We start from the raw sequence: 15701 nt of genomic DNA on the forward strand, positions 1-15701 counted from the left end.
TATTAATCAAAGGGAGCTCTAAACAGATGAGTTTTTAACTCAGTGTTTCAGCATTTTTGCAGTTTTCTGGACATTTGTTCCAGATTTGTGGTGCACAAAAGCTGAATGTTTGGTTCTGGTTCTGGGGATGCAGAGTAGACCAGAACCAGAAGACCTGAGTGATCTGGAAGATTGATAGAACAACAGCAGATGTGATTTATAAACTAACAGCAAAGTCATTTCTCTGAGCCACAGAGAGCCAGAGTAATGACTTTAGAACTGGGGTGATGAGCTCCATCTCCCTGGTTTTAGTCAGAATGCGACCTGTGAGGACACTGCCGCAGTAATAAATGAGACATAAACCCATGTTTGAGTTTCTCAAGATCCTCAAAATATTCTTCAGGTGATAGAAGGTCAACTTTGTAACTGTCTTAATGTGTCTCTGGAGGTCCAATCTGAGTCTATACAGAGATTTTGGGCTTGATCAGTAACTTGTAAAGTAATTTCCAGCTGGCTTTGGTTTAAAAATATCTTCATATCATTAATAAATTCATAGAGTTGTTGGACTGGGTAGCCGAGAATCTTCAAGCTAATTTTATTAGCTTGAGGATTGGAAAAGCTGACCTTTTTAAATTGACTTTTAAATCATGTTTTTACAATATAAAACAGAATTTCTTTTCTTGCTTTAAAGAAAATATTCCCTTTATTTTGTCTTTTTACAGAATGTGTTTTTTCTGAGACGACAGAAAGTCGATCCTGACTTCTATCTATTTTTAGAACAGTACTTAGAAACTTTTGGGATGGTAATGATCATACAAAACCAATTTTATAAATGTTTTTGTTCAATTAGTCCATTAAACAACCTAATGGACTGCACCTTGTTAGTGTAGTACTGGGTTATCTGATATGTGCATGTGTGTGAAATTACTTTTTAAAATGGAAATTGTTGTTGTTAACCACCCAGTTACTCAAGTAAGAGTAAAAACTATTTAGTAATTATTTGACCTTATCAAGTACTGAGTAACTGATCAACTTACCAATAATTTATACATTTATAAATTACATCATCAGACAGACCTAAATAAAATATCTGAAATGTAGGTATAGTCCTAAATTTAAGTAATCTATTTAATTACAAAATTACCAGAATCAGGCAAAAGAAGCATTTTTCCAAATCAATTTATTTCAAAATAAAATTGCGTGTGTATCTGGTGAATTTTTTGGTTAAAAACGTCTCGTTCTTCATTCAGTGAAGTTACTCAGGGTTGAGAGAATACCGAGAAATTTTACTCAAGTAAAAGTAGCGATACTTCATAATAAAATTACTCAAGTAAAAGTAAACAGTAAAGCGTAGAAAAATACTCCTGAAAGTAATTTTTTCCAAAAGGTTACTCAAGTAAATGTAATTTTATGTAACTAGTGACTACCCAACTCTGCACTTCATGTAAGATCGTTACTTTCCTGCTTTCTGGGTTCCTGCTGCATGCATAGAGACTGAAGGTGCCATGAAAAAATTAAGCGGCACTAAATGTTCCTTTCTGGCATGTTCTACAGCGAGTACTTTATTTTGAAAAGAAACAGCCGGAAGTGTCGCTCACAGTGAGCTAGCTTGACTGTTGGAGGCGATGCAGCGGATCTAAGGCCGACAGAGAGGGAGCCGCTTTTTAAGGAATGCTGTCCGCCGGAATCAATGCTAGGAGACAACGGGATCAGAAATAATATGGGGAAAATTAAAATGATTCACCGGGCCTTGAGAATGCGGAAAAGGCCGGCTCAGACACCAGCTTCCTCACCCCCTGACACCGGACGTTGGTAGCCGCCTGCCCGGCTTGCTAGCCCGTAGTCCTTCAAAATCTCCGCTGGAAAATCACGGAGCTTCTCTGTTTTTGAAAAGCTCAGCGAAAGACAGCCGACCGAGTTAATTCTCCTCGTTTGACCTAGAGCTCTAACGTGAGTAAATCTGGCCGCTGGAGTCAAGCTAGTAGCATCCTCTGGAGTCGGATGGACCTGCGGCTCTCGCAGCATCACCGCCCGAGAATCCTTCCAGCCCGCCCTGCCGCACCGGAGCGTTGAGTAAATCCCCGAGAAGCGGCTTTAAGATGTCAGGAAACGTCCCGTCCTCTGCGCTTCTAGGCGCCGCGCACACATTTCATCAATGCCGAATAATGTAATGACCGTCCGGAGCGTAGACCGTCATGCGTATGGCTGGCCGTGTCCGCCTCCATCCCTGCGGATGACACTCGCTCGGACAGCGGGGGTTCAGAACAAACAGCGCCGAGACGGACGCGCCGTTGCCGGGTAGCGCTTAGAGACTTGACGTGAGCTCTCACACACACAAAACAAAAACAAAAAAACAGACACCAATGATATCTCATAAGGTTTTGGTCGCAATAATCCTGCTGAACGTGTACATAGGGGTGCAGTCTGTGTTTTATCTGTTCGGCGGCGTCCTTTTGACGGTTCTGTTCGCCATGGCTTTTTTAAACGGACCGAGGCTGCTGGACTGGGCCAGCTCCCCGCCACATCTCCAGTTCAATAAATACGTCCTGACTGGATACCGGCCCATCTCCTCCGTGCAGGACTGCATCAGGAGCCTGTTTTACCTCCACAATGAACTTGGGAACATTTACACACATGGTGAGTGCAAAAAGATGAATAAAAATACTAAATGAATCCGCATGATGTGCTTTAATACAGGTGAGGTTGAGGATAAACCCTCCTCTGGTTGAAAAATGGACCTGCAGGGCCACAGAGAGCTCCAGGAAAAAGTCTCAGGGGAGCATTTAACTCACAATAATTACATACAATTGTGGAAGAGCCCTGCTATAGACATGATTTTATGGAAGAGGGTTGAAGAAATTGAAAGAAAAGCAATTCAGACTTATTTTCTCTGAACACAAGTCTGAATTCTAAGAATAAAGTCAAAATTCTGAGATTTAAGTCTGAATTTTAAGAAATGGGTCTGAATTCTGAGATCAAATTCTGACATTAATGTCTGAAGTCTGAAAAAATTTGCTGGAATTATGACAAAAAACAGTTAAAGCTCAAATCCTAACCTTGATGTCTGAATTCTGGGGGGAAAACAGTTTTAATTCTGAGATTGAAGTGGATTTCTGACATTAATATCTGAATTTTGAGGGGAAAAAACTGTCAATTCTGAAAAAAATTGGTCTTAATTCTGAAATTGAAGTCAGAATTCTGAGATTAAAGTCCAAATTCTGACCCAGATCTTGAGGAAAAAAAAGACCAAACTCTGAGATTAAGTTCTGAATTCTGTGAATAAAATCAAAATTTTCAGGCCAAAGTCTGATTTCTTACATTATGCCTCAAATTCCAAGAAATGGGTCTGAATTCTGAGATTGGACTGAATTTCTAACAATACAAAAGTGTGAATTCTAAGAAAAATAGGTCTTAATTCTGAAATTAAAGTCCAAATTCTGACCTAAATCCAGGGGGGTGGGGTCTGAATTCTGAGAACAAAAAAAGTTTAACTTGTGAGAAAAATTGTCAGAATTCTGAGATGAAAGTCCAAATTCTGACTTTCATCAGAATTTTTCAGAATACTTTTTTTAGGATTCTGAAAAAAGTATGAATTTTGGGATCAAATTCTGACACAAACGATGGAATGCTGATGGGGAAAAAAAGGTGAATTTTGAGATGAAAGTCCAAATTCTGAGAAGTAAATAAAAATTCAGAGAAGAAATTTCAGAATTCAGAGATTAAAGTCTGAATTTAATCTGAGGCCTTAATCTCCCATCTTTAATTCCCATCTTTTTTAAAGAAAAAGCTGGTAATGCTTTTCTTTATTTGTGGCCCTAATTGTCTTCCGTATGCTCTGTCTGCTGGTGTGTTTTTGCTTTTACTATGGCAGCAGAGCAAATATGCAAATGTAATCAACGTACAGTGACATGTTGCAAAATTCCCCACCTTGTTCGGTGGCGGCACCATGAATATTTAATATTGTTATGAAGACGCCGTCATGCATGCAGCCATTTTAGTGGCTTAGATTTGCTTTGAAGCGACAAACTGAAACTATTTTGTGCAGTGAATTGACGACGTTTTAGTACTTTTTTACTGCAGGGATTTTATTTTTACACGTATTATTTTACTTGTAGACTATATAAAGTTTATAGGATTAAGGATTATTTGATCATTAGATTGTTGCAGCCTTAGCCTAACAGAGACTAAAACCATTGAACTTAAGAGTAAATATAAAATTAAATCAATGGCTCAACTATAGACATATTATATTTAGAAAACTTAAGCCTTTTTAGTAACTTATACTAACAGATAAAATAATAATTCCAATAAATACAGTTACATTAATATTTAAGTGCAAAAAAAGGATAAATAATACATTAAAGGATAAAATGTATTTCTTGATAAAGTTTAATTCTCTGTTAATGTATATTTCAAAATGTGTTTCTAATTCTGGCAGTTTTGGTATACTATGAAGCATTTTATGTGTCATTTTACTACACTTTAAGGATTTAACTACATCGAAAAAGATTCTCCAAGCTGCTTTTAGCCAGAAAACATAAATAGTTTTTATTATTTTTAAATTAGTCCTGCAAACACACGACACGGTTCTCCTGTAATATTATTTCTCATACTATTTTGTTGCAGTTAAATACATCTTGTTGCAGTATAATATTATTGAGTGAACATGCAGATTTATTTCTTGCCTTTTATAGTAAGAGGAAAGTACATTTTTTAAAATCTGTTTGTTATAAAAAAGTTTAACTTGCTGTTGAAATGAAGCAGTTTGTGAAAATTACCTGGAGTGGATTTTTACATAAGGTCCAACACTGCAAAAACAAAATCTTACCAAGTGTATTTTGTCTGGTTTCTAGTGCAAATATCTTAGTACAATTGAAATAAGACAAAACTAACTTAAAAGTAACTTTTCAGCAAGAAATAAGAGCTTGTTTTAAGTATTTATTAATTTCTTAATATTGATGAAAAAGCTCTTGTTCCATTGGTAGATTAATTCATTTATAACAAGACATTTTCCCATGTTTTTAGTAAAATAATCTGCCAATGGAACATGTACTTTTTACTCAATATTAAGGAATTATTGACTTAAAACAAACTACTATATCTTGTTGAGAAATTACTTGTAAGTTAGTTTTCTCTTATTTCAAGCATATTAAGATATTTGCACTAGAAACTGGATCCAAAATACTTGGTAAGATTTTGTTTTTGCAGTGTAAATGTCACAGTTACACAATATGCTCTTCTTTTTTTAGTTTAATTTCAGTAATGTGCTAATCTCTGCAGCCGTGTCTCATCCTTTTGTCCATCTGTTTATAGTTCTCAGTGTCGCACCATAAGGAGCCAATAACGCGGCTCTTAAGCAGCATCTCTTGTCGTTTTTTCGTCAGCTCATCATCTCCGCGGTCGCCGGCTTAAACTGAACCAGCTTCCTGACTCTGAAGGTCATCAGCTCGTGGCGTTCCGGTGTCACAGATTAAACGGCGGCTGTATCACAAAGAGACGCCTCATTCGCGGTAATCGCAGAACATTCACGGCCTGGAGGTTTCTAACTAACTGCTTTGCATGCGAACTGGAAACCTCCTGCCCTCGGCTCGGGTCGCAGACACGTTTCATGCTGCAGGCGTTCAGAGGAGTTCCTCCCCACGCCGTCCACGCCTGAGTTCGGTCGCTCCGGTGAAGTGGAGGGGGAGGGGAGGAGATAACGCACCTAAAATAGATGTTACAGTGGCCGGCGTTCACTGTATCACCTGCTCAGGACGAATGCCTCGACTTTGAAAAGGGCAGAGTGAGCACAAACAGAGAGAAGCAGGTGGGACTCTGCCTTGCAAAGCTATTCAAACCACTTTATTTACATTTAGTCACATGACAGCCACAAGCTTCGGTGGATTTCTCACAGATTTTGGGCCCGTCACAATAAGCACTGAAAAACTGGACGACAGAAGTCTTTAATCTGGTTCTTTTGTCTCAACTAGCAATTTTATGAAGGACAATTTTAGTTACAAAGACTCCATAGTCCATTTTATTTGTTTCTGTTGTTTTTGTTTATTTGTTTTGGATGTTTAAAATGTCTTCCAGTTCCACTGTTAAATGTTCATTAGAATTTAATAGAGTCCAACTGTGTCTAATTTAATGTCAGCAGTTGTGGTAACTCTAAAGCACTAATTATAAACTTTAGTTCTGCTAAGGCTAAAGTGCTGTACCAGCATAGAAAGTTAGTGGAAGCTAACGCTAAAGTGCTAATTTCAACCCACCAAGTGTCAGTGGCATATAGTACGTTATATATTTTCCTACATAGCTACACTTCATTTGTTCATTTCTTCTATACTTCCCACTTGCTCAGTAAAGTTTCTTAAAAAAAACTTCTGTACAGGAAATGGAATTGCTGCATAAACAGACTTCAAAATAAGAGCATGAATATAAACATCTAGCTACTTGAAGAATTCTCATCAGTCAACAACCAAACGTCAACACAGATGTCAAACTTTATTTAACTGAAAGTTTACAAAGTAATTTAGCGCTATGAAGCTAAGTGTGCTAAATAGTTTCAAAGCGAAAATGCTGAAAATGTAGCTATAAGTTCATTAGTGGATTAACACACCACTAAACGTCAGTAAGTCTGTGGATTGGTGAAAGACGGTAGTGGCAGCATCATGCTGTGAGGAAACTGGTAGAAAACCTATTAGAGACTGAGAAATACTTCATTCTGGACCTTAAACATGAAGCCAAAGCTACAGTTGGAGGGGTTAATTAGAGGAGAATGGCCTAGTCAAAGTCTAGACATAAATCCATTGGATTATCAGTAAGATTTTAAAATGATTGTTCAAAGACACTTTCCATCCAATTTTGTTGCTTTTGAGACATTACATAAACACTTTTTGTTGACTTAAAACAAAACAATCTCAGTAAAATAAATAGCAGATTCTGATTGTTATATGTATCAATATTTCTCTGTAGGTTGTACATTTGTTTTCTCACAAAGTTTTCATTTCAGATTCACCCAACATATGTCAGAAATTGCTTAAATGTCCTCTGAGAATCCGGTTGCAGTTGTGATATTTATTTGTATTTCAGTCCATGTTTCAGGGTTTTTTCTGCCAACCTGTGTAAGTAGCAGAATTGCCTTTGGCTGCGTTAGAATGAGCTCTCATTGTTTCTCCCTCAGGAGGGAGCACCAATAAGCACGCTTCCCTCTTCGGCTTTTCTTGCTGCTCTGTGCACTCGCTCAGCAGATCCCGAATCGTTCCTGTTCGCTTCCAGAAACAGGAACCCAAAGTCCTGAGCCAGATAATCCATCACAGCAAACATGACACCTTAATTTGGTTTTGTCAGAGCTGCTGTGTTATTTTTTATTTATTTTTTTTTTGTTTTTTTGAGTGGATTCTTCTGGTGCCAGTCCTCCACTGCATTTCACCTCATTCATAAAACGTACAGCTTGAGAACCGTACTTTTTTAAGTTTGGTTGAAACAATTAATTGGATTAATCGTTCATTGAAACAATAGACAACTAATTTAGTAACGGATTAATCGTTAACTGAAGTATTCAATCTAAAAAAGAACATATTCAAAGCAGTAATTAAGCAAAAAAAAAAATATATATATATTTCTTATTTTTAAGATTAAAACATCTTAGTCTGTAAATATGATTAGCCAAAATTTACAGTTTTAGCTTCACCCATTTCAGATTTACTATAGGAATGTTATGAAATGTTTATTTTCTTAATTAAAAGAGAAACTGAATTATTTTTTTACTTTCATCTTTTAATGTATACCTAATATTGTTTAAAAGACCTAAGTGGTTAAATGAATGGCAATTTTTTAAAAACTGATTAACCAATAAATTGTCAGTATAATCTGCAGATTAATCGATTACTAAATAATAGTTGTAGCACTACTTCCTGGTATGTTTGTTGATGTTTCACCTAAACAATTAATTCATGCAATTCCTTATTTTAAATAATAAACATTTTATTGCCAAAGCATTAATGGTTATTATACACCAATTAATACATTTTTGCATAAACACATTGCTAAAGATGTTTAATAAGAGATTTCCTTTTTACAAAAGGTGTTTTATTTTTATCTTATTTTGTTGTTCTTCCAACAAATAGCATTTTCAACATCTGTATACTTCAGTCAGCGATTAATCGAGTGCTAAATTAGTTGACGATTATTTTTAAAAAATCGATTAATCACGATGAATCTGATTAATCGTTTTCAGCCCTGGCTTCAAACGTTGTGCTAATCAGAGCTGTTTTTTTACCTTTATGTTCAGGCATCCCTTTGGTTTGCTTCCTGGTGCTGCTCCCGCTCAACATCCCCTGGTCTCAGATCAGCGTCACCTGGCTGGGCGTGGTGCACTTCCTGGCCTGCCTGTCGCCCCAGCTGGGCTCCGTGGTCTACCACCTGTTCATGAACCACGAGGGCGGGGAGCCCGTCTACCACACCCTGCTGAAGCTGGACGTCTGTGGAATCTGCATGATCAACACGCTGGGTAAGCCGCCTCCACCCAGTCGTTTCTTCAGCTGTCGTTCTTTTATTGCTGCTGTGTTTGCTTCCAGGGTTTAATGTTGCTGTATTGACTCCTGATGACTTACCATGCTGCTGTTTGCCTGGAGGTGCGGCTGTATTGATTTCACTGCATTCAGCGGTGCTTGTAGAAGCAAGTAGCCAACGTCTTTGGTGATTAGTGATCTCTGTATTATCATGTTGTGATAAAACTGAGTGGAGCTTTATTATTAATGTATTTTTTATGCGTGTGTACACGCCGGAAAATGGGAATCGATTCCTCTGCTTTACATGTACCGATTCCAATGCATTAATAATTTACATCCGACAGCTTTATTATTTAAAATTGCTGAGCACAGATATAAAATGTGGACCACGTTTGAACTCAATGACAGTAAAACAAAAGTACTTAACTGCACTTTTTCTAATTAGATTGTAAGACTTTGGATAAATGGATCTTAGTTTTTAAGTGGTAAATGGACTGAGCTTACAGTTACACTGACTTAAAGTTTTATCACAATATTTTGTGGTATTGTTGTGATGATAAAAGTGAAGATAAGAATTATTACTTATTTTTTAGGTAACTGTATGGCAAGGACTGTGTGTCACAGCAATTATTGCCCCACAAACACAAATGCTGCTCTTGAGAAACATTCCCATTTGTATTGAAATCTATTGATGCTTTTATTGAACAAACAGTGGAGAAAATGGTAAAAAAAAAAAAAAAACATTCACACCTTCCAAATGAACCTGACTTTCTAGACCAATGAGTTAGTTTGTCTAGAGCGCTGGTGTGAATGCCCCAATACAGCTGATCTTACTATTTCTCTATGTTTGCACTGAACTTAAATAAATTAGAAGATGCTGTATGTCCCGCTGCTTCACACTCGAGGATCTATAGTTTGTAAAATATTTATTGAATCCAGTGACCTTTACTATGCTGATTATCACTCCTGACTTTACTGATAGATGGCTGAGATTCTGAAATACGTGGAGAGTACCACGAACCCCGGTTTTCTCACAGGAACACAGCCGTCTGTGAATAGCTAAAATCCGAATACTAGAGACGCCCCCTAAAAACACTTATAGCTGCCTATTTTAATGGTTTAAAAACCAAATATACCTAAAAACTGATTTTTTAATGCAAAATTCACACTTTGCATGTTTTTGTCCTCCTATTGAGTTCTCAAGCACTGTGTTTTTTTTTTTTTTTTTTAATAACTTCTTGTTTTTTGGTGTCTGGAAAATGAGCCGTTTCAATAACCTCCCGTTTGTTGAGTCACATTCAACGAGTACTGTGCCGTTACCTAGCAACCCTAGCTGGTTTTACTGCTGTATGCGCTGCACAATGGCTGCTGGAAAAGACAAGTGTTTTGTTGTTGATTTACCATCCAGAAACCACTTTCCATACTCTTGTTGGTTGTACAGGAAGCTCCACTTCTGCTTTCCAAAGTTGTGTAATTGCAGCTATTTTCGTAAACGTTGAGTTGGGGGCGTCGAGGCCAGCAGCGTCTTATTTGGATTTAAAGTGACAAGACACCATAAATCAGTTCATTCTGATGTATGGCGTCAGAATGAGCCACAAATCATTACAGCTTAGTCTTAGTATTAAGATTTAGGCTAAAATTGTAATACTAAGATTTTAGCCTAAATCTTAGTATTAAGATTTAGGCTTGAAATTAAGCCTAAATCTTAATTTAGACTCAAATTTAAATTTTAGCCCAAAATCTTAGTATCTAAGAACTGTTTTGTGTAAAGAAATGTAATGAACATGATTTGATTAGAGCATGTTCATCTTAACCTGTTCAATTAAGCATGATAGATCACCTCTACAACAAGCTTATTCATCATTCAGTGAAGTTACTCTCAGTAGGCAGAGTGCTCAGAAATTTTACTCATGTTTGAGTCGCGATAAAGTAAAAGTAAAAAGTCCAGTGAAGTGAAAATACTCCAAAAAGTTACTCGGGTAGATGTAACTAATTCCTCCCCACCTTTCTGACCTTGTTGGTCTTCCCTCCTCAGGGGCGCTCCCTATCGTCTACATCACGCTGTGGTGCTACCCCTTCATCCGCACCGTGTCGCTGCTCGTATACATCCTGCTGTCCACACACGCCATCTACTGCGCAGTCACGGCCCGCAGCAGCGTGCGCCGGCTGCGCTCCTTCGCCTGGCAGGCCGTGTTCCGCTTCTCCTTCTTCCTGCTGCGTGGCGTGGGCGTGGGCGGCGGCAGCCCCACCTCGCTACGCCACTTCCTCATGATGGATGCGTTGGCCGTGCTGGGCGGGGTCATCAACATCACACGCATCCCGGAGCGCTTCCGGCCGGGCCTCTTCGACTACTGGTGCAACAGCCACCAGATCATGCACGTACTGGTGGTGGGCTCCATCCTTTACCTGCACTGGGGCGTCCTGGACGACCTGCTGTGGATCAACAGCTACATCTGTCCCTCCGACTGACCCCAGCCCCCCGTCCTCTGGGACAGGAAGTGAAAGGACCTCTGAGGGGGCTGAGCGTCTCTGCATGTGTTAAACTCAGAATGTTTATATCTTCATCCATCCTAGACGTTTCTGCGGAGGCAGAGAAGAAGTAAGACGCACAGAAATGTGGACAAAACCACACAAACACTTCAGACACAGAGAAGTGGAAACATTTAAACACTAAAATGAACATCAACACTACTGTGCACAAGTCTTGTTGTCCCTCATTTATCTATATTTTGGTTCCAAGCAGACAGATGAGTCTTTTTCTCCAGATTTTTGCTGCTTTTTTTTCCCATCACTGTTGATCTTTAAAGCACGTGTGTCAAACCCAAGGCCTGGGGGCCAAATCCGGCCCGTCATGTCTTTCCATGTGGCCTAAATATTATTTTTATCAATTAAATCACAGCAGTTTTTATCTGTATGCTACCAAATTATAAATATGCCAAAAGATATCAATATTATTTAACTTTACAAAGTTTGTATTGAATGCAGAGAGAGTTATTTATTAATATTTTAGTAGTTTGTTGATGGTTTTCTGGCCTAGCTGGTCCTTTGAGAACATTCATGATTTGTTGAAATTCATTTGACATTTGTGCTTTAAAAGATGAAAAGGAAAATCTGACTATTTGGAGTCACATTTAAAGAAATGAGGGATGGTTTAAAACTTTTGCACAGTCAAAAAGGTAGGTGAATCTGAGTGAAGTTGCCCTCCGCCTGACTTCTTCAAACTAAACGAAGTTGGTTTCAAACATTTGTGCATCAAAAAATTTTGTTTGTGCCGCTATTATTTTAAACTTTAAAGATATTAATAAATGTTTCCGGAGGTCATCAAAGGTCAACCAACCTGTCCAGATTTTAAAAATAAAGCAAATCTGGTGTCAATTAATTGTGCTATGTTTGTGCAGCAACATCTTCTGTTTGTGCCGCTACGATTTCTTAGATAAAAAAAAGTTGCTTGTGCAGCTAAAATTTGTTTGATTTTGTAAATATGGACTTTGATGTCCTCTGGAAACATCAATATGTATAAAATAAAAGCGGCACAAACAAAACTTTTTGCTGCACAAACGTAGCACAGTTGATTGACACCATATTTTGTTTATTTTGGTGTCAATCAAATTTGATATATTTGTGTAGCAAATTTTTTGTGCTACAATTTCTAAGATTTAAACAAAAGTTGTTTGTGCTGCTAAAATATTTGTAGTGCAGCTGATTGAAAGAATATGTTTGATTTTGTAATAGGGATTTACTGGTTGACCTTTGACCTCTGGAAACATTTACTAGTATCTTTAAAATGGTAGCGGCACAAAAAAATATTTTGCAGCGTAAACGTAGCACAGTTGATTTGCACCTCATCTTGTTTGATTATTTTGGTGTCAACCGTTCTACACTTATGCAGCATTTTGTTTGTGCTGCTATAATGTTTAAGATAAAGATGGGTCATCAAAGGTCAACCAGCCAGTCCAAATTTATAAAATTCAACAAAATATGGTTTTAAACAACTTGTTGTTTATGCAGCAAAAATCTTTGTTTGTGCTGCTATAATTTTTAAGATCAAGAAGAAAAAAGTTGTTTAATACCAAATTTGCTTGATTTTGTAGATATGGTCTGGTTGGTTGACTTTTAATGACCTCTGGAAACATTAATACATTAAAAATTTTGCAGCACAAACGTTTGATACCAATTTTGTTTAATTTGAAGAAGATGTGGGAGCCAGCTGAACTCAGGGAGTCAGAGATGATATGTTAAATATCCAACGGTTGCTCTCAGATGTCACTGTTGCTACCTATGCAGCACATCCATATCTCGACCCATCAGCATTGCAGCACACAGTCGGACTCCCTCACGGTTTTTTTTTGTGCTAAGCGCTCATGATGGGTTTGCCACAGGATTCCCTCTTTAAATATGGAGTTTCTCAGTTTATTTCCTGGTTTTCTGCTCATTTCCGTCCAAACGAAGACGAAACGCGGGTGAGGAGTTCATTCCTGATTCACACAGCTGCAATATCTGAATTTTTTTGTGCCAGATGTCGGTACCATTTAAATTCAGGAATTATTTATGAGTTTACAAATTTGTTTCACATTTGATCACATCCCTACCACGGATTTCAATGTGTTTTAGTGGGATTTTACATCATTAACCAGGAAAAATTTGTCATTTTCAAAATGATTCAGGATAAAAATCTGTGGCATGTATTTGTATTAATCCCCCTTTGTTCTCTCCCTCCTGAAGAAAAGCATCATCCTGCCTCCGCCGTGTTTTATAATGAGAAAAGTGTGTTTTGAGGCCAAAAAAGACTCTATGATCTATGAACACAACAGATTGATTCTCTGTAGTTCCTCCATTCCCGTCCTGACTGCTTCTAGACGAATAATGCCCAGTCTTATTATTTTAGGTATTTATAAAATTTGTTCACTAATTTTCTATTAAGTTTCCTCAGATGAGTTTACAAACAGGAGGACTGTGTTTACTAATGGGAGATGAAAGCAAACGTTTGGGGTATCTGAGTAAAGAGGGTTGAATATAAATGCACGCCACACCTTTCAGATTTCTATAAAATGCATATTTTTCCTCCACTTCATAGCTTTGAGTTGGTATTTCACTTAAAACCCAAATAAAACACGTTGAAGTTTGTGGTTGTGAAGGGTTGTGAGCACTTTTTTCTGTTTTTATTTTTGCACAGTTATTTAACAACCTCAGGTTTTTGGTCTAAAATGACTTTAGATTCTGTTTACTTTTTGAATTTGGATGTTTATGTGGCAGCAAAAAGCACTTAAATGAAATAGATGGCAGTTAATAAATTGCCAAAAGTGCTGAGTTTCTAACTGTTTTTATTTGGATTTTATTTATGTGAACGTAGCTTTATTGATTTACTGTTGCTAATTATATAAAAATTGTTTATATCCTGCTGTTGGTCCATGTTTACATTCAGTTTTAATGTAATTTCTGCCACTACTAAGGCACATAATTTCCACTTTATATTTTAATGTAAATGCACTCCAGCCATATGTTTTATAACTAAAAACTGTAATTTTATTCTGTTTTAACGTATTTATGATTTGCATATTCTTCCAGCCTAACTGCTGTAAACAGGAATGAACCTCCTCACCCTCGGCTCTTTTAAAACGTGCAGCAGCGCTGATTTAATACGGCGTGCTATTAGTGCCAGGCTAAGAGAAAAGAAATAAAATTGCAAGACAAATTGTTTTTTACAAGAATAAAGTCATACTGCTATGAGAATATGGTTGAAATAAAGCGAGAATAAAGTCGTAAAATTACTGTTCTCATAATCCGACTTTATTCTTGAATTATTTTGATTTTATTCTCGCAATATTATAAATTTCTTCTCGTTCCACTTTTTTCTCATACAATTTTGTTCTCAATATTTCAACTTGAATCTTGTACGAGTTTCTACTCGCACGACTTTATTTTCATATTGTTACAACTTTCTTCTTGTAATTTTATTTCTTTGTTTTCTCAGCGTATCCCTCTGTCATAATCTAATCTGTGTTTCTGGTTTAATCATTTAGCCGTTTAATCCCAAATTTCCGTGCTGCTGCGTTTTGCCCCTGAAGTCTGTCTGCAGGCGGCAGAAGTCGCCTCGGTCCCTCGCCAGCCGCTCTCCGTCTCTCCGGGTCGGTGCAGCACGCCGCCTGCTTCCCCTGTCGGCTCTGACTCAGAGGTGAGAGAAGGATTTCCCCGTCATTCGTCACGCACGCTGACCTCAGAGCGTGACGCCACCCGCTCCCTTTACGCCCTGAAAAATTCAGCCAGACTTTACTTCTGCAAGCCTGATAGTGGTTATTACCTGCTGTAAGTAGAGTTTGCGATGTAAACGCAGAAACTAATGTATTTTGGCCATTGAATGAAACTAAAACTTTGCATGAACGTAGCTCTGAAACAGAAACTGATGTCTCATAGTGTTAGCCAGTCATCCAATCATCGTAATTCAGTCTCTCCTGGATGTTACTGCACTGATCGCTAATCTCCAAAGGGCTCTGGATTGGAAGGAAACACATTTTAAGATTGTAAAAGATGATGTAAATACATGTAGATTAATCGAACAAACAGTGCAGGAAGGAAGCGGGTTAATCCAGAAGCAGATGAGGCTTCACTGCTGTGCTTCAGATATCAAAAACGTTTCGCTTAGCTGTGTCCATATATATGTAAAGAACAGAAAAGAAGATCCTTAAATTTGTTTCAATGCTAAATGTAGAGCCGCTTTCAAAGTGTAACCACATTTTTAGACTCAAGAAAGACATTAATGACCTCCCTGGTGGGCGAGTGGATACCTCCTGACTTCCACCGGTCAATCTATGCATTATCAGCCGAAGGATGCGCCGATCAGGGTGCCGCCACCCGAAACGGGGCTCCGCCCGCCAGCGTTAGTCCAGTCTGCTCGCTCTGTGAACCTTGTAACAAGAAGAAGGGAAACCTTTGGTGGGAAGGCTTGTGTTTGTTTATTTTGTCTGAATGTTAAATGGAGAAAAAAAAGTAAAACATGACTAACAAAACACGTTTTTTTAAACAACACAGGTGCCGGATAGCCTGTTTAACAACCTGTTTATAATGAATTATCTGTATTGTTAAAAGCTGATTATTATTATATCTGTAATTCTGTGGATCCTAACTTTGACACTGGTCTGCAGAGCTGTGCAAAAGTTATTTCATTAGTTGTTGCTGCAAAGTGGCGACTTTAGCTGCTTTTTTACTCAATTTTAGGAGATTTTTTTTGTGAATCCA

At 37.9% G+C, this 15701-nt stretch overlaps 1 protein-coding gene across 1 annotated transcript; it reads left to right on the forward strand.

Annotated features, from left to right (window-relative positions):
• The first annotated feature begins 1255 nt into the window (after positions 1-1255).
• Positions 1256-15701, forward strand: paqr4a (progestin and adipoQ receptor family member IVa). The gene is made up of 3 exons (XM_015006662.2): positions 1256-2616; positions 8249-8467; positions 10504-15701. Exons 1-3 carry the CDS (start codon positions 2343-2345, stop codon positions 10935-10937), a joined length of 927 nt encoding a protein of 308 aa, XP_014862148.1. The 5' UTR covers positions 1256-2342; the 3' UTR covers positions 10938-15701.

This window comes from Poecilia mexicana, unplaced genomic scaffold (assembly GCF_051168715.1).
Source record: "Poecilia mexicana isolate PSO_F unplaced genomic scaffold, ASM5116871v1 scaffold_8, whole genome shotgun sequence".
NCBI classification, from domain to species: domain Eukaryota; kingdom Metazoa; phylum Chordata; class Actinopteri; order Cyprinodontiformes; family Poeciliidae; genus Poecilia; species Poecilia mexicana.

Coding starts and splice junctions, on each gene's coding strand:
- paqr4a (XM_015006662.2), top strand. CDS start 2,343: ATGATATCTCATAAGGTTTTGGTCGCAATAATCCTGCTGAACGTGTAC. Junction 2,617..8,248: donor TGGGAACATTTACACACATG/GTGAGTGCAAAA, acceptor CTTTATGTTCAG/GCATCCCTTTGGTTTGCTTC. Junction 8,468..10,503: donor CTGCATGATCAACACGCTGG/GTAAGCCGCCTC, acceptor TTCCCTCCTCAG/GGGCGCTCCCTATCGTCTAC.